Source organism: Tursiops truncatus, chromosome 3 (genome assembly GCF_011762595.2).
Source record: "Tursiops truncatus isolate mTurTru1 chromosome 3, mTurTru1.mat.Y, whole genome shotgun sequence".
NCBI lineage: Eukaryota > Metazoa > Chordata > Mammalia > Artiodactyla > Delphinidae > Tursiops > Tursiops truncatus.
In genome coordinates, this window is record NC_047036.1 from 60,804,332 (window position 1) to 60,827,897 (window position 23,566).

At 40.2% G+C, this 23,566-nt stretch overlaps 1 protein-coding gene across 4 annotated transcripts in view; it reads left to right on the forward strand.

Moving 5' to 3' along the window:
• PDE8B (phosphodiesterase 8B) overlaps positions 1-23,566 on the forward strand; it is a 320,960-nt gene that overhangs the window by 276,026 nt on the left and 21,368 nt on the right. For all 4 annotated transcript variants that reach the window (XM_019929794.3, XM_073802226.1, XM_073802224.1 and 1 more), the window contains 6 exons: positions 12,599-12,641; positions 16,357-16,434; positions 17,907-17,983; positions 19,450-19,614; positions 22,085-22,130; positions 22,544-22,679. In XM_019929794.3, the coding sequence (XP_019785353.1) occupies positions 12,599-12,641; positions 16,357-16,434; positions 17,907-17,983; positions 19,450-19,614; positions 22,085-22,130; positions 22,544-22,679 (545 nt within the window). The remainder of the gene's footprint in view (positions 1-12,598; positions 12,642-16,356; positions 16,435-17,906; positions 17,984-19,449; positions 19,615-22,084; positions 22,131-22,543; positions 22,680-23,566) is intronic.

Below are 23,566 nucleotides of genomic sequence, written 5' to 3' on the forward strand. Positions count from 1 at the left end.
CCCCCTCTCCTTGGAAAGTGGTAGGTGTTAAAGACCCACCAACCTGAGGCTTTCTCCTTGATAAACCCAGAAGGCTTGGAAAAACATTAAAGGACAAACGACTTGAATATATGATTCCAGGTTATTTAGCATCAAGTTTTGGAATGCCCTTAACTTACCTTTTAACCCCTCAGCATCATACCCTTTGTGAAATGCTATCTTGGCACTTTTGAACCAGCTTCCTGAAACTATCTGTTTTGTTTTCTGTCACATCCCCAGTGTCTGGAACATTACCTAGACACATAGTACACGCTCAACACAGAGTGAATAAGTTCATTGTGACAGGACTTGTTTTTTGTCCCCTATTAGTAAATCCCTTGAGAGCAGGGACTAGGTCCTAACCACCTTTGTCTCACAGGCCCAATAAATATTTCTTGAATTGAATTAGAAGATGAGGTACCAATTAGAGATACCCTTTTTCTCCTGGGGGTGATTGTTCACAAAATGTAAGCAAAGATTCTAATGAACAGCATTTTCAGAACCTCAGGACACACAATGATAACACTGTTTTACAATTCTGTCCTCTCATTGCTAATTTTTCCTTTGTGCTGTCCCACCTCTGGGTAGCTTTCAAAGGGCCTGATTTATTAAGCAAAGGTCCTGCTGATTGCTTCTATCTTATGCTAATCTCAGTGCAAGCAAAGTCTGGGTGTCATTAAGCAGTTTAATGAATCTCTGTTGAGTGCTGGGGTAACAGGAGTGAGAAAGTGTTAGATCATTGCAGTTCCCTCATTCTCTTGACCAAACCTGGCAGGCCTCTGAGTTTACACAATAGAATATTTAGCAAAAGTGCCATCAGTCATGGATAGTTCTTTGAGAGCAAGAAACGTTAAGCAAAATGAAATTTCTTTCATATAAGTTTATATGTAAGTTTGATCTATGTTTTCCTTTGTCACTGAGCAGTGAGGGGACACAGGCTAGAGGCATGATGGCATAGAAGTGAGAAACACAAGTGTGCTGCTTATGTGTCTACCTTAAAGGAAATGATTTCTGTAAACTAAACTCCATCCTGAAATAGCAAGCGCGCTGCATCCATATTCTCAACAAACAGGATACATCTACGAAAGAGCAGGCCGAGGGGACCAGCACTATCTGGACACCCACCATTGGCTAGGCCAGTGGTTCTCAAAGTACGGCCACTGGATCAGCAGCCTCTGCCTTACAGAACTTGTTAGAAATGCAACTTCTCAGGCCCTGACCTACACCTACTGAAACAGAAATTATGGGGGCCCAGCACGACAGATGTGTGGTTTTGTGTGTGTGTGTGTGTGTGTGTGTGTGTGTGTGATTTTTCTTCTTTTTTGGCTGCACCTCACGGCATGTGGGATTTTAGTTCTCCAACCAGGGATCAAACCCGTACCCCCTGCAGCGGAAGCACGGAGTCTTAACCACTGGACCGCCAGGGAAGTCCCAGCAGTGTGGTTTTAACCAGCCTTCTATGTGACTCTGACATAAAAGACCAGCCTGAGAGCTAGTAGGCTAGGCATTTTGTACACATTCATTTAATCCTCTTAGATCCTAAAAAGTAGGCATTGGTCCCCATTTACCCATAAGGAAACTGAGACTCAGTGAAGTTCATACGTTTACACAACTAAAAATGGAGATATCAGAAGATCTGTTGGCAATCCTATGATTTTTCAGCTTGAATCAGTGTTTCTCAAACTGTAATGTGTAATCAAATCACTTAGAGATTACATGTTAAAATGCAGATTCTGATTCAGAGTCTGGAGTGAGCCTGGGAGTGGGTGGAGTTAACAAGCTCCAGGTGTTGCCAGTGCTGCTGGTGCAGAGCATTCTGAGTGGGGAGGCATCAGGAATGGCAGCGTGGTCCCCAGACCTGCAGCCCTGGCCTCACCTGGGAAATTGTTAGAGATCCAATTCTAGGCAGAAGTTTGAGAATCACTATCATATTTCCATATTAGAAAACTCAGTATTTGCCAGGTATGAAGCAAAGTGGTGCTTACGTGGTAGGTATTTGAAAGCAATTAAAAGAGAAGCTGGACAAGGGATAAAAGATAAAACATCTAAGCCTGAATGGTCGCTTGCATTAAGTGTTTTCCCATGAGATAAGCACAGAAAAATGATTATCACTGGGCTACATCATGAGAGTCCTTCTCTGTGTAAAGGCTTTTGCAAGCGCATGTTGAATGTAGGGCCAGTGGACACTAGTGAGAGAAGTAAGAGAAGTTTTGACCAAGCGATACCAGCCATATCTGAACATGCTAGATCGGAGACTGCACAAAAGGTTGTTTAAGTTTTTCCAAGAAAATACCTAACAGCACAGGAGATATTTATTTTCAGCAAATTAACAAAAAAAAAAAAAAAGCAGCTTGAGATCCTTCTTTTTAATCTTGTGTAATCTTAAATATTCATATGCATTTTCATTTATATCAAACCAATGCATGTTGCTTTGATATAAGTAACATTTTAAATTACCATCAAGATAAAAGAGCAGAGATGATGTTACTTTGAGTCTGTAAGGCTCATAAAATTAACCGAAGTGCGGAGATCTGACACGGAGCATCAATTGGTATCCAGGCAATTTCTCCTCTGTCTCGGTGCTATAGTATTTTGAGAAACCAGACTCAGAGTACGTGAGAACAACGACAACAACTTGTCCATGGCTTTGGGAGCTTATGTAAAGGTAACCATTGAGGGCAGGGATCCAGAATGTTGCATGAGGCGTTTTCTTTCAGTGTTTAGAGAACACTGTTGGTGTTTGTTTGCTGTTTGGGAATTTTGAGAAGTGTATCTTCAAGTGGTTTTTGAAAATAGAGCAGATAGAAAGGATCTTTGATCTATGCATCAGATATTCATACCTTCTGAGGAAATACTCATCAGAGTATCTTCAGTAAAGAAAGATGATCAAAGAAATTCTGTATTAGACCACTCACACTATCATTTTCCTTGCATGTAAATGAAGGGAGGGCCTCGAATGACTCAGTTCCCATAATCAAGTTTCTCATCCAGCGTTCAAACTCCACTGCATTACTGAAGTCATATCATTATACGTGAAAGCGTTGTTTTGTCATGAAGTTTTTGGTCAAGAATGTTCACCCTTAAAGATTTCTTACACTGATTATTTAAGAGAATAGTGCTTTTCTTCATCTTAACCAGGTTTTTACCCCTTTTCATCATATTTGGGGTGGGGAAGACGCAAAAAACAAGCAAACAACACAAAGCCAAAGGTTGAAAACTCTGATCAAAGCCAGCATTCTTCTGTATAATCAAGAAATACTTCAAAGTCACTTATCATTCCTTTACAAATGTATGTACAGATATGAACAATCATTTTGTTTTTTAAATAATATCTACTGGGTTTTATCACTGCATTGATTACGATGAGAAACTTAACAAAGAATCTCTCAGAGGCGCAGCAACTGGTTCAGGGACGAGGGTGCACTCAGGTGTTTGATAGCCTTGATTTCTCACCATCACACCAGCTCTTTTGCTTGTCATAGATTTGACGCTATCAGAGCACATGGATTTTTTTTAAATCACTACTGTATTTGCTTTTTTAAAAAAAAACACTCATTTTATGGAAAACTTCCTTATCAGTATTCTACCATGAAATGCTTTAGAGCCATCCGTATTAAGTATAATCAACAAAGACCAATATGATGGTCAAATCATTAACAACAGTGTTTTCACCACAAGCTGTAAGGTAAAGAACCTGGTTAACCTCAGTTCTTATGGACTCATATTTACTGAACTTCTATGTGCAAGTAGTATGTTAGCACTCAGTATACAAAGGTAATCAAGTGAGACACAGCTCCTGCTAAAAGTAGGACTTACAGTTGGGAAGGATAACAAACAATCAAATAAGTACAAAGTTATGAACTGTAAAAAAAACGCAATAAAGGAAAAGTCCATTGAGAACATAGGACACTAGGACTTAACCTCGTGAGGGACTGGGATGGGCAGGAAATACCCGGGAAGGCTTCCCTGAGAAACCACCGTTCAGCTAAGATCTGCAGGATAAATAGGCAAAAGGAAGAGAATGGGTTGGGAAGCTTTCTGGGCAAGAGTCACATGTGCAAAGGCTCTGAGGTAGTAAAGAACATGGAAAAATGAGAGGGATGGCAGTGTGGCCTGCAAGCTGAAAGCCCAGGACAGAGTAGCAGGGGTCAGTGGTGCATCTGGGGAGCTGGCAGGGGCCAGGGTGAGCACAGCCTCATAGCCAGGTTGTCAAATGGGGCTGACCCTGAGACCGATTGGGAAGTGTGAGTTTTAAGCAGGAGAATGACAGGATTAAATGTACAGTTTTGCAAGATTACACTCATTGAACAGTTGAGAATGGGTTAGGTTGTGAGGGTTATTGCTGAGGTTAGAGTTAGACGAGAGCTGATGGTAGCCTTGTACTCTGACAGAGGAGAGAAATGGGTAATCCCAGAGGTGTTTAGAAGTGAGATTTTACAGGATTTGATGATGGACTAGTCATGAGGATGAGAGAAAAGAAAGCATCATGGATGACCCCCAGGCTCACATACTGGGAACCTGGTGATTTTAATTACGACTGATGCCTCGTATGACTGTCATTCCGTAATGACAAAAGCAGATTCAGATATTTCTACCAAATGCTTTTCACACTCTCCCAAGGTGATTCTGAAATGAATGTTGAAGGAGGTATCTAGTATTTATTTGCTTGTTAGCTTGTTATTGTTGTGATCCTTGCCTTGACTCATTATTTTTTTAACATCTTTACTGGAGTATAATTGCTTTACAATGGTGGTTAGTTTCTGCTTTATAACAAATTGAATCAGCTATACATATATCACCATATCTCCTCCCTCTTGCGTCTCCCTCCCACCCTCCCTATCCCACCCCTCCAGGTGGACACAAAGCACCGAGCTGATCTCCCTGTGCTATGTGGCTGCTTCCCACTAGCTACCTATTTTACATTTGGTAGTGTATATATAAGTCCATGCCACTCTCTCACTACATCCCAGCTTACCCTTCCCCCTCCCTGTGTCCTCAAGTCCATTCGCAACGTCTGCGTCTTTATTCCTGTCCTGCCCCTAGGTTCTTCAGAACCAATTTTTTTTTTTTATTCCATATATATGTGTGAGCATACGGGATTTGTTTTTCTCTTTCTGACTTACTTCACTCTGTATAACAGACTCTAGGTCCATCTACCTCACTACAAATAACTCAATTTCATTTCTTTTTATAGCTGAGTAATATTCCATTGTATATATGTGCCACATCTTCTTTATCCATTCATCTGTCGATGGACACTTAGGTTGCTTCCATGTCCTGGCTATTGTAAATAGTGCTTCAGTGAACATTGTGGTACATGACTCTTTTTGAATTATGGTTTTCTCAGGGTATATGCCCAGTAGTGGGATTACTGGGTCGTATAGTAGTTCTATTTTTAGTTTTGTAAGGAACCACCATATGGTTCTCCATAGTGCCTGTATCAATTTACATTCCCACCAACAGAGCAAGAGGGTTCCCTTTTCTCCACACCCTCTCCAGAATTTATTATTTGTAGATTTTTTGATGATGGCCATTCTGACTGGTGTGAGGTGATACCTCATTATAGTTTTGATTTGCATTTCTCTAATGATTAGTGATGTTGAGCACCCTTTCATGTGTTTGTTGGCAATCTGTATATCTTATTTGGAGAAATGTCTATTTAGGTCTTCTGCCCATTTTTGGATTGGGTTTTTTTTTGATATTGAGCTGCATGAACTGCTTGTATATTTTGGAGATTAATCCTTTGTCAGTTGCTTCACTTGCAAATATTTTCTCCCATTCTGAGGGTTGTCTCTTCATCTTGTTTATAGTTTCCTTTGCTGTGCAAAAGCTTTTAAGCTTCATTAGGTCCCATTTGTTTATTTTTGTTTTTATTTCCATTTCTCTAGCAGGTAGGTCAAAAAGGATCTTGCTGTGATTTATGTCAGAGTGTTCTGCCTATGTTTTCTTTTAAGAGTTTTATAGTGTGTGGCCTTACATTTAGGCCTTTAATCCATTTTGAGTTTATTTTTGTGTATGGTGTTAGGGAGTGTTCTAATTTCATTTTTTTACATGTAGCTGTCCAGTTTTCCCAGCACCACTTATTGAAGAGGCTGTCTTTTCTCTGTTGTATATTCTTGCCTCCTTTATCAAAGATGAGGTGAACATATATGCATAGGTTTCTCTCTGGGCTTTCTATCCTGTTCCATTGATCTATATTTCTGTTTTTGTGCCAGTACCATAATGTCTTGATTACTGTAGCTTTGTAGTATGGTCTGAAGTCCGGGAGCCTGATTCCAACAGCTCCATTTTTCTTTCTCATGATTGCTTTGGCTATTTGGGGTCTTTTGTGTTTCCATACAAATTGTGAAATTTTTTGTTCTAGTTCTGTGAAAAATGCCATTGTTTAGTTTGATGGGGATTGCATTGAATCTGTAGATTGCTTTGGGTACTGTAGTCATTTTCACAATGTTGATTCTTCCAATCCAAGAACATGGTATATCTCTCCATCTGTATTTATCATCTTTAATATCTTTCATCAGTGTCTTATAGTTTTCTGCATAGAGGTCTTTTGTCTCCTTAGGTAGGTTTATTCCTAGGTATTTTATTCTTTTTGTTGCAATAGTAAATGGGAGTGTTTCCTTAATTTATCTTTCAGATTTTTCATCATTAGTGTAGAGGAATGCAAGAGATTTCTGTGCATTAATTTTGTATCCTGCTACTTTACCAAATTCATTGATGAGCTCTAGCAGTTTTCTGGTAACATCTTTAGGATTCTCTATGTATAGTATCAGGTCATCTGCAAACAGTGACAGCTTTACTTCTTCTTTTCCAATTTGGATTTCTTTTTTTTTTCTTCTCTGATTGCCATGGCTAAAACTTCCAAAACTATGTTGAATATTAGTGGTGAGAGTGGGCAACCTTGTCTTGTTCCTGGTCTTAGTGGAAATGGTTTCTGTTTTTCACCATTGAGAATGATGTTGGTTGTGGGTTTGTAAAATATGGCCTTTATTATGTTGAGGTAAGTTCCCTCTATGCCTACTTTCTCGAGGATTATCATAAATTGGTGTTGAATTTTGTTGAAAGCTTTTTCTGCGTCTATTGAGATGATCATATGGGTTTTATCCTTCAGTTTGTTAGTATGGTGTATCACATTAATTGATTTGCATATATTGAAGAATCCTTGCATTCCTGGGATAAACCCCACTTGATCATGGTGTATGATCCTTTTAATGTGCTGTTGGATTCTGTTTGCTAGTATTTTGTTGAGGCTATTTGCATCTATGTTCATCAGTGATATTGGCCTGTAGTTCTCTTCTTTTGTGAACATCTTTCTCTGGTTTTGGTATCAGAGTGATGGTGGCCTCGTTGAATGAGTTTGGCAGTATTCCTCCCTCTGCTATATTTTGGAAGAGTTTGAGAAGGATAGGTGTTAGCTCTTCTCTAAATGTTTGATAGTATTCGCCTGTGAAGCCATCTGGTTCTGGGCTTTTGTTTGCTGGAAGATTTTTGATCACAGTCTCAATTTCAGTGCTTGTGATTGGTCTGTTTATATTTTCTATTTCTTCTTGGTTCAGTCTCGAAAGGTTGTACTTTTCTAAGAATTTGTCCATTTCTTCCAGGTTGTCCATTTTATTGGCATATAGTTGCTTGTAGTAATCTCTCATGATCCTTTGTATTTCTGCAGTATCAGTTGTTACTTCTGCTTTTTCATCTAATTCTATTGATTTGAGTCTTCTCCATTTTTTTCTTGATGAGTCTGGCTAATGGTTTATCAATTTTGTTTATCTTCTCAAAGAACCAGCTTTTAGTTTTATTGATCTTTGCTATTGTTTCCTTCATTTCTTTTTCATTTATTTCTGATCTGATCTTTATGATTTCTTTCCTTCTGCTAACTTTAGGGGTTCTTTTGTTCTTGCTTCTCTAATTGCTTTAGGTGTAAGGTTAGGTTGTTTATTTGAGACATTTCTTGTTTCTTGAGGTAGGGTTGTATTGCTATAAACTTCCCTCTTAGAACTGCTTTTGCTACATCCCATAGGTTTTGGGTTGTTGTGTCTCCATTGTCATTTGTTTCTAGGTATTTTTTTATGTCCTCAGTGATCTCTTGCTTATTAAGTAGTGTATTGTTTAGCCTCCGTGTGTTTGTATTTTTTCCAGATTCTTTCCTGTAATTGATATCTAGTCTCATAGCATTGTGGTCAGAAAAGATACTTGATACGATTTCAATTTTCTTAAATTTACCAAGGCTTGATTTGTGACCCAGGATATGATCTATCCTGGAGAATGTTCCATGAGCACTTGAGAAGAAAGTGTATTCTGTTGTTTTTGGATGGAATGTCCCATAAATATCTATTAAGTCCATCTTGTTTAATGTATCATTTAAAGCTTGTGTTTCCTTATTTATTTTCATTTTGGATGATCTGTCCATTGGTGAAAGTGGGGTGTTAAAGTCTCATACTATGATTGTGTTACTCTTGATTTCCCCTTTTATGGCTGTTAGCATTCACCTTATTTATCGTGTGCTATGTTGGGTGCATAAATATTTACAATTGTTATACCTTCTTCTTGGATTGATTCCCTTCATCATTATGTAGTGTCCTTCTTTGTCTCTTGTAATAGTCTTTGTTTTAAAGTCTATTTTGGCTGATATGAGAATTGCTACTCCAGCTTTCTTTTGATTTCCATTTGCATGGAATATCTTTTTCATCCCCTCACTTTCAGTCTGTATGTGTCCCTAGGTCTGAAGTGGGTCTCTTGTAGACAGCATATATACAGGTCTTGTTTTTGTATCCATTCAGCCAGTGTGTGTCTTTTGGTTGGAGCATTTAATCCATTTATGTTTAAGGTAGTTATTGATATGTGTCTTCCTATGTTACCATTTTCTTAATTGTTTGGGGTTTGTTATTGTAGGTCTTTTCCTTCTCTTGTGTTTCCTGCCTAGAGACGTTCCTTTAGCATTTGTTGTAAAGCTGGTTTGGTGCTGCTGAACTCTCTTAACTTTTGCTTGTCTGTAAAGGTTTTAATTTTTCCTCGAATCTGAATGAGATCCTTGCTCGGTAGAGTAATCTTGGTTGTAGGTTTTTCTCTTTCATCACTTTAAATATGTCCTGCCAGTCTCTTCTGCCTTGCAGAGTTTCTGCTGAAAGATCAGCGGTTAACCTTATGGGGATTCCCTTGTATGTTATTTGTTGGGTCATAGTGTAGGCATATGTTTAATTTTGTAAGAAACTACCAGACCTTTTTTGTAGTGTCTGTACCACTTTATACACCCTCCAACATGTGAGAGTTCTACTTGTTCCACATACTTGACAGAATTTCCTTTTTAGACATTCTGGTGGATGTGTAAAGAAAATATCGTCTTAAAATGATTATTCTTTAAGAGGAAAACAATCAAATGACCCTGAAATCACACATACACGCACGTGTACACACACACACCCAGAATTCGTAGTGCTTTTGAGCCAAGCATAATCAGGTATCTGTACACAAAGCATTTAGCACAAGGACAGTAACACTTGTGGGAACCTATAGTATTTTAAGGAATTAAAAGATTGGAATTATGATTTTTTTTTCCCCAAAAACAGGCTATAAGCTTCCAAGGCCTTGCTAAGAAATTCCAGCTTTGAGCTCTGGCAAGAATGGCACAGGCAAGGCCAGCAGTATTCACATTGCAGAACCTTAGTGCTGAAGCCTGGGGGACACATGATATCAGAATTCTTAGTCATTACTGTATGCATTTCCATTACAAAAGGGAAAACAAAAACACTACACTCTGGAGAGATTGGCTGACGTGTAACCATTGAATTACGATTTCTTTTCTTTGCTTTAGCATGCATGTGACAAAACCTATCGATAGCAGAGATTGAAACCCTCCCCAAAATTACACAGAAAATTGTATTCAGACACATGCCCTTCACTGAACCCAGGGATATTGTCCTCAGACCCCAGTTTAACAAGCTTGCGCCGGGGCTTCCCTTCTGGGGCCTGACTGTAGAGAGCAACGTGACAAAGAGAAGTGGTTTTAGATGGAGAGAGCTGGGTTTGAAATTGGGATCTGCTGCGTGCTAGCTGTGTGGTTCAGACAAGCCCCTCAACTTCTCGAAACCTCAGCTTCTGCATCTGTCAGAAGGAATGACAACCTTTCCTCCTTTCAAGGGTGCTGTAATGACTAGATTGTAAATGTAGAGCTGCTAGCACCGTGCAAACATGTAAGAGATGGCTGCTTTGGTCACAGGAGAAGTGGTTCCTCCTCTCTTCCTGCCCACAGGCCTCTCCTGGCTGCCCACCAGAGAGTGCCAAACTACAGGACCACTCGTTCTCTGTATTTCTTCAGTGAACCTGACTGAGAATTATGAGGAAATAATTTTGGGTTTTTTTGTTTTGTTTTTTTTTTGCGGTAAAAAAACACTGCTGTGGCCTCTCCCATTGCGGATGGAGCGCAGGCTCCGGACGCGCAGGCTCAGCGGCCATGGCTCACGGGCCCAGCCGCTCCACGCCATGTGGGATCTTCCCGGACCGGGGCACGAACCCGTGTCCCCTGCATCGGCAGGCGGACTCTCAACCACTGCGCCACCAGGGAAGCCCTGAGGAAATAATTTTAATAAAAGCATTCATACCAAGTTATAAATGATGGGTGGGTTTAGCCTTCCAAGAAGAAAATTGTAATTCTAAAAGAATTGTTTTCATTCACATGAATCTTTGGTTGTAAAAGGAGGTATCTGGGAGAGGCAGGAAGATAACCTGAGTTGGAAGCTTCAGTAAAAACCTAGCACTGCTGGGGTGTGATGGGCAAACTGTCCTCAGGCACTGCTCTTACCACAGAGGATTGTGAAGGGAATTATGACCTGACACAGCCCTGCAGAACCTCTGCGTGCAAAGCAAGTGGTGATTGGTTGTTTGAGGAGTACTTCCAGTTTCTGCTGCTGTCCCTAACGAAGAGCCCATCAGAGACAGATGAGCCAATTGAGGGCCACAGGTTTATGGGGATGCAGCGTGCTCAGCTCAGAAATCGCTGAATGCAACATCCTGTGTGGAGAAAGTCCAGAGCCACCTCAGCAGACAGACCCGGTACCTCTCCTCTCCCCTCCTCCCTGTCCCCTCTTCTCCCTTCAGGGGCAGGTGCACATTTCCGACCCAAAGGCAGGGTTGGACTGTGCATCTGCTGGACCTTGGGCTTCATCTAGTTCCGTCGAGACTAGATGGAGCACAAAGCCTACACTGACCTCCTAGGAGGCCCACAGTTCAATCAGCTGGCCTGCAGAAGTCAACGAAAGACAAGAAAGTGGCCATGGGGCTTTGTTCCTAAAGGAGAGATGTATTGTGAGTCAAAGAGAAAAGCTAAGCATTTAAAGATCACTTGCTTTTGAGCTGAAGCTGACTGAGAAAAAGTTGTATTCATTTGGTTATCAGAAATTCATACTGCACTCAGTAGCTTTGTAGCAAATGATCTTTATTTGTAAAGAAAAAACATAAAACAGTTGTTCACAGAAGAAATAAAAAGTTCCCATAGTTACGGGATAAATAAGCCACAGCCCTTAGTCACATATAAGGCCAAGATCTCACACAGGCTGGCTGTGTAATTTTTTCTGTAATTATGTGGAATGAACTGTGCAGAATAATTCATACAAAACCCCTATTTTAACACTTCAGTTTTACATGATGATTTTTCAATGGTTCAGTCAAGCTGGAACATTTTACTGTATCTGAAATATATGGGACTTCTGGCTGTTACAGCTGATGCTGCTAAACATACTAATGTTCCCCCCATAAACAGTCCTACATACTCATCTGTCTTGTTTTTCAGGTTAATTTATTCCATTCATTCAGTGCTTACAAATGTGTGATGGTTTGAGAAACTGGAAGTAGGTGGATTTAGCAGCAAAGCAGCATGATTATAATCATGATAAAGCTAGGTGTGCCCCAGTAACAGTGTCTTAGTTATAAACACCAGAAATACAGAACCCCCAAAGAAAGCATATTTATTATTTCTAATGTTAATAACTGCACTAAACATTTGACAGATATGTACTGAGCATTAGCCCAAAAAAATTGATACCGAGAAAGAACTAGGTGCAAAATTGAATCTAAAGTTCAGACTTTATGAAGAAACATTTAGTAAATTGACTGTCTATAACTGAAGTGCATTTGAAGAGCTTTGGGGGAAAGTTTTTTAATATCCTAGGCTTAAATTTAGATTGCTTTTATATTACAGGAAAAATGTATAGCATGTCTGAAATATAAACAGAGTACATATAAAAATCTTAAATTTTGTTTTAAATTTTGGTTTTTTGTCTTTCTGCATTTCTGCAGACTGTCAAAATGAGAACAGCTGACTGGAGATCTAGACGTCTTGCTTAGAAAGTGTATCCCTTGGGTATCTCCCTGCTGTCAGGCTCAAGCATTCTATAAGTGTCTGGATGTAACAGAGAATTTGTAGTATTATCAGCTGGTGTCCATCTTTCATCTGTTCATATTATCTGTGCAACTTCTTGTTTTCTTGAATTTTTCAGAGTTTTTAATGAAATTGTTTGGCTGGAAATGTAACTAATACCATATTTTAAATCTCTTTTTCTTGCTTTACCAAACTTCTGAACAACTTTAGATTCACAAGGTTCATCGTGACTCAGGAGATAATTCTCAAACAGGTGAGAATACTTCAATTTCACTCATACATACTCAGGTGGAATTTGTGGGTTCAAGTCTATGAATCACTCTGAAGAAGTCTGGATTGACAGTCACCACCCCAGAACTTGGATTGCTGATATCTGAGTGCTGATACTGAAAGGTCTGAGAGCGAGGTTAAAAGCAGGATCCCTTAAAAAGCTTTGAATCTTCATTCACGGCAACCTTTTCTACTGAATGCCTTCTTCATCCTGGTTTCTTTTGCTGACTAGAAACCATGGAGAGCAAGATAAACTGAAAATAGAGAGTGGCCTGAAAGTCCAGGGGACACACATTATTATACCATAGTTAGTCTTCGCTTTCTTTGCAGCAGTCAGTGACTACATACAATTAGAAGATGTGAATGGGCCCTCGCCAGGCAGTCAGGAGCAGCAAATCACCATTTCAGCTGCCCACATCCTCACATCATACCTTGAGCAAGACTCTCACTGCCTGACTCCTGGTTTCCTCTGCCATAAAAAGAGGAGGCTGCTAATGACTTCTACATTTGAAAGGTCTAGAATTCTTTGATCATTAGAGGGGAAAATCAGTCTGCTACCAAAGATTTAAAATTCTCGTTCCTGCACACACACCACACATTCTCTCCCTAGTTGGTGGCTTTCCCAGCCACTGAGGCATAAAGTTGGACCCTGGGCTACTTACTTTAGTGCCTTTCCTGGATTCTAAAATGGACCATATTTTTACCTACTCAGAAAGATTTCATTTGCTCTTTCTGAGCTTCAGTTTCTTCATTTGTAAAATGAATTAACAATGCCTATGAGAATTAAAGGAGAAAATGTATATAATGTCTAGCAGTACCTGGCGTTTAACTGTTTGGTATCCTTCTCCTCTTCCCTCTACACTTTTTCTCTGTCTCTCTCTTTCACAGATGTTTTAGTTTATTTCTTTAACCTAGTGAGAGTATTATTTTAACTTACTTAAGAGCTTCTGAGTGTCAAAAACTGTTATAAGCATTTTCATATCCTTTACAGTGCCCAGTATTGCCTTGCACATAATAGACACTCAATAAATACAGAACATTGATTAACTGAAACCATCCCATCTTGGAAAGCATAAGTTCCACCATTTATTAACTCTTGGACCTTAAGCTACCCACATAATCTCTCCAAGTTTAAATTTCCTCATCAGTAAAATGGGGATTGCACTATGTAGCTTTCAGAATTGTAATGATTATGTAAGATAATTACTATATTTAAAATAAATAGTAAGGCACAATGTCTGGTGCATAGTAGATGCTCAGTAAGTGGTAGCTATTTTTTTTTTAATTGATGACACTGTATCCTTTTTTGCCATTGAGTATAGCTATTTGAATCTCTCTTATCCTTCTTTTCTCTGGTTTTAAAGTTCATTCCACAACATCTTTTGAGAGAATGAATAAATGAATTCTTTGATTTAAATGGCCTTTGTTGAATAAATAATTTCTCCAAACTTTTAGTCTTTTCTATTGCTATAGATTTTCTTAATTTTAGCTGAGATAAAAGAAAGAATAAGCATTATCCATCTTTGAATAATTATTTCTAGTGAATGATTTAGAATTCAACCAGCCAGCCTGGGCTATAGCCTCCCTAGTTTAGTTTTATTTGGAAACTACATTTTGAGGAATTCTTGTGCTCTTTAATCCTGAATTTAATCTTAAATATTTAATAAGTTAGATTTAATTTGTTATCTGGTAAACAACTGTTAGGAATGTGTATGATTATTACATTCCTAAATGTAATAGGCTAAATCCAATGTCTTGCAAGTGACCACTATTATTTCCTCAGGGTTTGAAAGATGTAATATGATCTTAACAATATAATTTTATAGGTATCTTATAAAGAAGTACTGAAACTCAAATCCAAGGCTAGGAAAATTATTAAGGCAGGGTCTGAAAGAAAATTAGGCAAAGGGGTAGTAAAATAGTTTAAGTTAGGTATTTAAGACAAGGTCTTATGGCTGGCTATGTTGTTCAGATTAACTTTATAATAGTTCTGCCTTCCACTTTATGCTATATAAATATAATTCAAGTTTCATTACTGATTTAACCTTTTTAAAATTGAATCAGATGTTTAATGACATTAAAGTAAATGGTTAAAAAGGTGAGCTAAAGAAATATCTAAGACATACTATAAAGTGATAGCAAGTAGTAGAATAATATTATAACATGATCCCACATTTGCTTAAAAAGAGGTATACATGCAGATGAACAAATGTAATTAATAATAGGCAAACATGAACTTTATATTTACTATGTAGCAGGCACTGTTCTAAGTGCTATCTATGAATTAACTTGTTTACATCTCACAACAGCCTATGAATGCGGTGCTATAACTATCCCCACTTTGCAGGTGTGGATACTGAGACACAGAGAAGGAACGTTCCCAAAGTTGCACAGTATTAGATGGCATAGTGGAGATTGGAGTTTTGGCAATTTGGCTCTGGAACTGGTTATCTTAGTTACTATGCTCTCTTGCACTTTTTTTGGTGTCAGTAGACAGTTCTTTAAAAAGCATTGCATCTTCTTTTCTTTCTTGGAATATGATCATTTATCAGTGTCTAAGAAAAGCATCCCCCTGCTGAAACCTGCACATCTGCCTCCTTTCTGCACAGTGAGGAGAAATTCTGTGTTATGGCTGAGTTTCTCTCCTTGCTCATGGGTTACTCCTACAAGAAGCAAATGCCCTGAAAATGCAATTTTCTGAAGCCACCTCTGCTGCCCTGACATTTTTATCCTTTGGTCCTCACTGGTAGCATGCACCGTTTGATTAGATCTCACATTAATGTGACAGCACATTTTAAGCATTAAATTCAAAGTCTGCAAAGACTTACACAGATTTTTTTTCCCCTCAGAAAACAAGGACAAAAGTGAGAGTTAAATTGTTGGAATTTGTTCGGATTAGAAAACTGCTTTTTCTTCTCTTCATTCCTGGGATCAACAGTCTGCATCATTTGATGAAATCATATCCTCAGGAGAACCTAGAAAACCATCAAGAGGTCTTTTACAGAGGGACCTAAACTTGGTCCAAATTAGTTTCTCAAACTCTACTCTCTGTGAACTTGACTAGTATTTTATTTCCTCAAATATTCCCATAGAAGCCTTCCCCACCCATGGAAATGTATTGTCCTTCATGTCAAAATGAATCCCTCAAAATTTCCCCCCGTTTGTTTTTTTGTTTTTTGTTTTTGTTTTTTTCCCGTACGCGGGCCTCTTCACTATTGTGGCCTCTCCCGCTGCGGAGCACAGGCTCCGGACGCGCAGGCTCAGCGGCCATGGCTCACGGGCCCAGCCGCTCCGCGGCATGTGGGATCTTCCCGGACCGGGGCACGAACCCGCGTCCCCTGCATCGGCAGGCGGACTCTCAACCACTGCGCCACCAGGGAAGCCTTCCCCCAAGTTTTAATGTTTATTTTCAAGAAGATATTTATTAATGGGACTAAGTAACCCTTAATAATAAGCTCCATTACAATGTAATGTGGTACCACAAGGAAAAGATGTCATTTTACAATTAATATGACTGATAATTCTGTGTGTGTTGATGATTTGAAGAGACAGTGGCTCACTATTTCTTAAAAATATTTTACAGTGCTTAAAAAGTAACCTCGTTTTCTTTGGAGAATGAGGGAAAAAATATGTCTAAACTTTGCCTGTGAATAAGCTTGAAAACTAATCACTCTCAATTACTACTCTGAAATCCTTAGAGTCTCATTCATTCAGACACAAGAACAGGAGGAAAGAGTCCATTGATGTGAAATCAATATCATCTCGAGGCAGTGATGGTAAGTTTTTCAGATTTCCTTGACTTTAAAGTGTAGAAAATGACACAGGAATATATTTAAGAATTCCTCAGCATATAAACAAAACCCCAAGGAATAGGATTACAACTAAACTGGCTTTTTTCCTGTAGATGGAAAAAATTTTAGGCCTTTTTATTCTTTTTTTACTTTTTATATAGTCTTTGCCTTTTCTGTGAAATGACTCCATGCTTGTTCCTTTATGGCCTAACGTGTGTTAGGCCACATAACCACTAGAGCAGCTCAGTTTCAATAGCTAGGTCACTCTTAGCTGCTATCCTTCAGGTCCTTCAGGTCACAATGGGAAACCTGAGCCTGAGAGAAGTGGCTGAACTAGCAAGGACCAAAGACTCTAGGGATAAGATGTATAATTCATAGAGGAAGATGGATAGACCACAAGGCATGCAAGGGATTGGGACCAAGAACGTGAAGGAAGAAAATGGACTGAAATTTTTCCCGATGGGCTGAGGGTGTAGATAGATGAAGAGGGTATCCATTTTAGAGGATAATGGATGAGGGCATTTCAACTGGATTAGTTCAGTTTTCAGAATAGAGTTTGAGATGGGATCATCCATTCTCTCTCCAGAGCATGGGAGAAGTGAAGGCTGAAGAGTATAGAAGGGCAGCAATGGTGGCTGCTATGGCAGTGGAGATGGCTACAAAGATGGCTGACCGGCAGGCAGGCTCTGCTGACATCAGCTACATTAAGTTATCAGCTCTATAACATGCGAGTTCTATTCCCTCCTGCCTGCCTCTCAGGGAGGGGTAGGAAGATCTGAGGAGAACAATGCTTTTCAAATAAAGCTTCTACCTTTTGGATTTTGAACCACATGTAAAGATAGGACATTTTAGATGGAGAGGATAATGGGTGAAGGAATTTCAACGGGATTAGCTCAGTTTTTACTGATGAGAGCTAGACCCACCGTGGGCTCCTGGTGCTAAGAACCTAAAGTCTTAGGAGTGCCCGGCCCTAACTCAGAATAAGAGGGGCTCATTCTTCTGCCCACCCCACCCTGGCCACGGATCATGCCTCCCCTCCTACACTACAGTCATCCAGTTACCCGGCCTGTGGCTGAGGACTGAAAGTGACGGAACTGCCCAAGTTGGGCTTTAGTGACTTACAGGAAAGTAACTCCTGGGGGATCATTAGGCTGTTGGGATGAGGCCTCCGGATCCCATCAACCTTCTCTGAAATCCCCCTGTGGACCTGAGACTCATAAAGCCTTCCTGTCATCAATGTTCCAGGCCAGACCACCCTTTCCAGTCCCTGGCAAGTAGTGGCTGAGCTCTCAGCCTTTTAGGACTAAGAGATGGGTGAATTCATTGCTTTATGGGGAGCAGTGGAGGACAGCAGTCCTGTGGGAATCAGGCCCCCAAGTCCGTGCAGGGTTCCTTTGCTGCACTTCAGCGCAGCTGAGCCACTAGAACCAGATACAACTTTCTTGACTTCTCTCCAGCACCAAGCCTACAGAATCGTCGCTACCCATCCATGGCAAGGATCCATTCCATGACCATCGAGGCTCCCATCACAAAGGTGAGTAGCAGCTGCTGCCCCGACTCTGCAATCAGGGCCACTGAACACTAGGCTATATTCTGGAGATAACGTGATGAATGGCGTACTAATACCTATATCATGGAGTTTACAGTCTAGTAAAGGAAACAGATATTAAACAAATAAACACATAATAAATACGTAGTTATAAATTGCAATAACTGCCGTAAAGGAAAACAACAGGTTTCTATGAGGGAAAATTAGGTTAGGGCCCTAGTTTGGTTGGGTGAGAGGGCTGGTCAGGGAGGGTCTCTCTGTAGAGGAAGTAATGTTTGAAGTAAGACCTGAAGGATACAAAGATGTTAGGAGAAGAGGATTCTAGGCAGCAGGCACAGCAAGGCATGAGCACTGAGGTGGGAAAAGGAGGGAATGGAGCAAACGAGGACCTGAAAGAAAGTCAGGTGTGACTGGAGCTTGGAGAGCAGAGGGGAGAAATGGTGACATGGAGTTGTGCCGGGCTCAGTTCATTCTGGCCAATAGAGCTGTAATAAGTTTACATTTTAGTTCATGTGCAACGGAAACCACTGAAGAGTTTAAAGTAGGGGAGTGACATGACCAGATACGTTTATTGAAAATAACACCAAGCTGCCATGCAGAGAATGGACTGGAGATGGCAAGAGTGAAAGAGAAGAGGACAGTTAGGGACCTTTTCCAGAATTCTAAGCAAGAAATTGTGTTAGCTGTACTAGAATTAGAGCAGTGGAGGTGGAGAGAAATGAGTAGATCAGGAAATATTTGGGGGTAAATTCAGTTCGTCTTGATGATGAATTATACTGTCAGGTAGGGAGAGAATTGAGGGAAAGTGATATGTCAACCAGGGCCTCCCAGGGTTTTGGTCTGAGCACAAGATTAATATCTTTTTTTCACGGCAATGTAGAAACCAGAGGAGTACAGCTCTTGTCTTTCATTTTCTGTTTGGTTTACTTGCTTGCTTTGCTTTGGGAAGAGGAGAGCAAGGTGTGAGTTTAGTTTTGGATATGTAAGTAAGATATTCCAATAGACATGTCAAGCAGGCAACTGAATATATAAATCTGAAAGTCAAAAAGGAGTTCAGGGCTGGGATATAAATTTGAGAGTCCTGGGCATGTGGATCGTATGTGTCCAAAGTCCTGGAAATGAAAGAGCTCATCTCTGAAAGGACTGTGGAGTGAGAGGAAGGCCCAGCACTAGTCTGAGGAACTGCAACCTGTAGAAGAGAGCTAAAGGAGAAGGATCAGCAAAGGAGCCTGAGAAAATGTAGTCCCTGAAGTAAGAGAAACACTGGGATAGGGTGGGATGAGAAGCATGCTTCAGTATAAAGAGGGTGGTGCCGTGAAAGCACTGGTCATTTTGAACAGTAAGATGTGTTATCATCTGATTTCTTTTGGATTCTAGGCACATGAGTGAGTTTTGAGAAGAAGAATCCTAATGTCCTCAAATTGATTCTTTCTCTCTCTTTACTTCCTTAGGTTATAAATATAATCAATGCAGCCCAAGAAAACAGTCCTGTCACAGTAGCAGAAGCCTTGGACAGAGTTTTAGAAATTTTACGGACCACAGAACTGTACTCCCCTCAGCTGGGTACCAAAGATGAAGATCCCCACACCAGTGATCTCGTGGGAGGCCTGATGACTGTGAGTGATGAGGAAAACCCAGAAATGCAGGACAATGTTAAGTGCACTCCAGAGAACATGTAACATGTAACATATAAACTGTTACCTTTAGGTGTAGAAATACGTGCTGTATGGGCTAACATCAGCATAACCAGAAGCAGTTGCAGGAGCACAAATGACTCATTTGTCCTCTGCATTTGTACTACAGTAAGGAGTAAATAGTTGATTGAAGGCTAAATATCACAATGGAGCCCTTTTGTACTTCTTTCCCTTGACCTGGTACAGTATTCCATTGAGGGTTATGGCTAGGATTCCTTGGACCTCAGGCTCTTTATATAATGAAAGCGTTGGTACTTAGATGACAGCACTAGTTTCCAAAATCTTAGCTGTAGAATTCTTTCTTTAAATAAAACCTTTATATAGAGTTCCCCTTACAATCAATAAAAGCAGAGTGGAGCTGCTGTGGCTCAGTATGGGGAGGGGAGGAGGAGCCGCCCCATGCTGGCACTCCAATACCACCATTTGTAACCACTAAAAGTAGCTTATTTCTAAGGAGTCATCCTGTTCTAGTGTTTTTGCTGTGATCTATTTGGCTGTAATCATAATCTATCAGCAAGTGAAGAAAAATGAGAAAATTCAAATTATTCATTTGTGCTCCCTATTGGAGACTGAAGCTGGAAGAATTCTTTGGGAGAAAAACAAAGTCCAAGATTCATCGAAGAGTTTTACTTTGAAGTTTTCTGTCTAGTCCTGCCACCAAATGCTGAGTGTTGACTGGCTTTCTGGTCCATCCTCCTTGTTCCTACTAAAGGCTTCTGGTAAGCCTGTAATTTGAGTGACCTCCTGATCCTTTTGAGCCCCTCGGCTGGCCTTGGTTGCCCGATCCCAATGCAGTGTAGACTTTAGTTCTAAAGAACACTGGCAAGGTGTGTGTGTGTTTGCCATCTGCAGCAACATGAATGGACTTAGAGATAACCATACTAAGTGAAGTAAGTCAGACAGAGAAAGACAGATATATCAATTATATGTGGAATCTTAAAAAGTGATACAAATGAACTTATTTACAAAACAAAAATAGACTCACAGACATAGAAAACAAACTTATGGTTACCAAAGGGGAAATGTTGGGGGGAGGGTGGGTAAATTAGGAGTTTGGGATTAACAGATATACACTACTATATATAAAATAGATAAATAACAAGAACCTACTGTATAGCACAGGGAACTATATTCAATATCTTGTAATAATGGAAAAGAATCTGAAAAGGTATATATATATATCTCCAAATCACGTTGCTGTGTACCTGTAATTAACACAACATTGTAAATCAAAAATACTGCAATTAAAAAAAAAATAGAACACTGCCAAGGGTCTGTCAGGAGGCTGGCCACTGCAGAGCTGCAGAACCATTCTGGTTCCTAGAACAAGTTATCTGCCCTCCTTTCCCCTGCTGCCATACCATGTTGGGCTTCCTCTCCAGGAAATGGTGTGAGGAACCAGTACAAGATTCCCCCTTTTTTATGTAGCATTAGGAAAGAGAAGAAAGAAAGATTAAGAACAGAGGAGTTCCTTGTGATACCTGCCTTAGAGGCAGGAAGGTTATGGCCATTGTTACTTATCAATTTATCCAGTTTTGAAAATTAAGCTCTTGGCCTAAATATCCAGAGTGTGACTTCAGGAGAGCCCTTCATTAATACTTTAAACCTTAGCACATACTTTCTGAGGATGACAAATAAGCAATTACAAATGGCTTTTAAGCAGAGGTCTAAATAATTAGGTACTCGGGGGTAGAAGGTAGAGGGCAGGAAAATGAGATGCAAGAACAGCTGGGGACTAAAGTTCACGAGCCTACTAAATGGCAGAACATCGAAATTCTGTTCACTCCCTTATGCTGCCCTTCCAAAGACCTCAAATCCAGAAACTTCCTTTAAAGGCTAACAGTGAAGCTCATGTTATAAGACAGAAACTACAGCTGGAAAAGAGTTAATTTAGATGTTAGTCAAAAATTAGCCCAACCTTTTAAAGGCTTTACATTAAATCATCCCCCAGATGTGGCCCATAGCTTTGGCTCCCCAGGATGCAAATCTAAGAACACAAGAATAACACAGTCCTTGTGAGGGTAATTGGGGTCCTTTCAAATTAACAGGCACCCGAAGCAAGATCACTTCTGTGATTTCATTATGTGGCTTCAATATGCAACAAGAGAAAGATGGCATGAGAACAGAGCTAACTCACAGTTCAGGTGTGAGACTTGAATGCAGTCATAGCCACTTAATTCTCAATTCTCCATCTCCTGGGGCTAACAGCCTTGGAAAGGAGAGTATCCACTGTTTTGTAGCCATTGTTCTCACTTGATTTTGAGCTTCAACTTGGAGTTCCAGATTGACTGGGTTATTCAGGATTCAAATCTCTTTGGCTAATAAAAGAAATGAGAGAGTAATGATAATGGCATATAAAGCATGCTTCTCATAGCATCTTTCTTTATTCCAGGATGGCTTGAGAAGGTTGTCAGGAAACGAGTATGTGTTCACTAAGAGTAAGTTGTCCTCTATCCACTTGTCACTGATAACCTGTCTCTGGCCTTTTGTCTTCCTCAGTGTTGTGATTATTGTTTGGGAAGGGCCTTGGTGATACTTTCTATTCGTCTCATTGGAGTTTAAGCATCTCTATGGTCTACATTTGAAACCAGGTCTCCTAATATAAATTACTTCTCTGAGCGCTGTCAGAATAAGAATTGCAAATCTCTCTATATTTAAACAGTTAAACTGAATTATTTTTCTGTTGGGGGGTCCTGAAGTTTAATAATGTAAGAGAACCCTGAAGGGAAAATCTTCTTACCCCTGGAAGTTCAAGACTTTCTTTCTAGTAGCAACCATGAAGATGACAAATGCTTAGCAGCACTCAAGATTCCACAGTTACCCACCCTTCCTGCCCCATCTGTTTGCTCAGATGTGCCCCAGAGTCACAGTCACCTTGGGATGCCAGTAACCATCAACGATGTCCCCCCTTCTATCGCTCAATTACTTGATAATGAGGAAAGCTGGGAGTTCAACATATTTGAATTGGAAGCTGTGACACACAAAAGGTATGTGGCTTCTCTGGCTGTAGGCAGGGGGAGGATTGATGGACACACTCAAGACTTTCACATCTGGAAACTTTGAGGGAGATGTGAGTCCTTGCCACAAGTGACCTCCCAGGTTCTGCTTTTCATGCCATGCTGGAGGAGTGTCAAATGCGCAGAGAGTCTGTGGCCCCTTGAGTGAGCTCCTTTATGGAGAAGAGAGTATTGGAGGCTAAGATGTGGGATCAACCTGCTGATACCCAGGATGAAGAAATACTGAGTGTCTTCTTCAGATCTACCCAGGTCATTCCTTTGCGCCAGTGAGCCAAGAGTTCTAAGTATTCCTAGCCCCAAACTTGTTCAAGTCCCACCTTACAAAATGAGTTTGAGAGCACTGTAGACTTTTCTTTTGATCCATCCTATAGGCAGGGGAAAGATTAGATAACACAGAAAGTCCTCTTCTATTACAGAAGTCCATTTTCTTCCAGGGGTGTTGGATATGAATGATAACTATAAATAAGTAACTTAATTCTAAATGACATGACTTTGCTGAACCCACACAAGCCATTCCTTTTGTCCTTAAGCTCAGTAACTTCCTCAGGGGACACAGGAAGTACAAAGGTTACGTGGAAGCAGAGACAGGGACTGTCAGGGACCTCTCGGTTGTTAGAGCCACTGAAGGGCAGATGACTTAAGACAGTCTAGAAGTCCTTTGGATTAACCACCGTGAGGCACCTAGTTTTAAAGAAGTGGCTAGTGAGGAGGAGATGCTCTATCACCTTCTAATTTGGAGACGACATATTCTTATACCCCTGTGCCTATGAAGCATCAGGAAAGAAATGACTCAATTTCCCAGTAGCTTCAAAGAAAGCAGCTTCTGGAGCGGTGAATACAATGAATCAGAGTTTTTT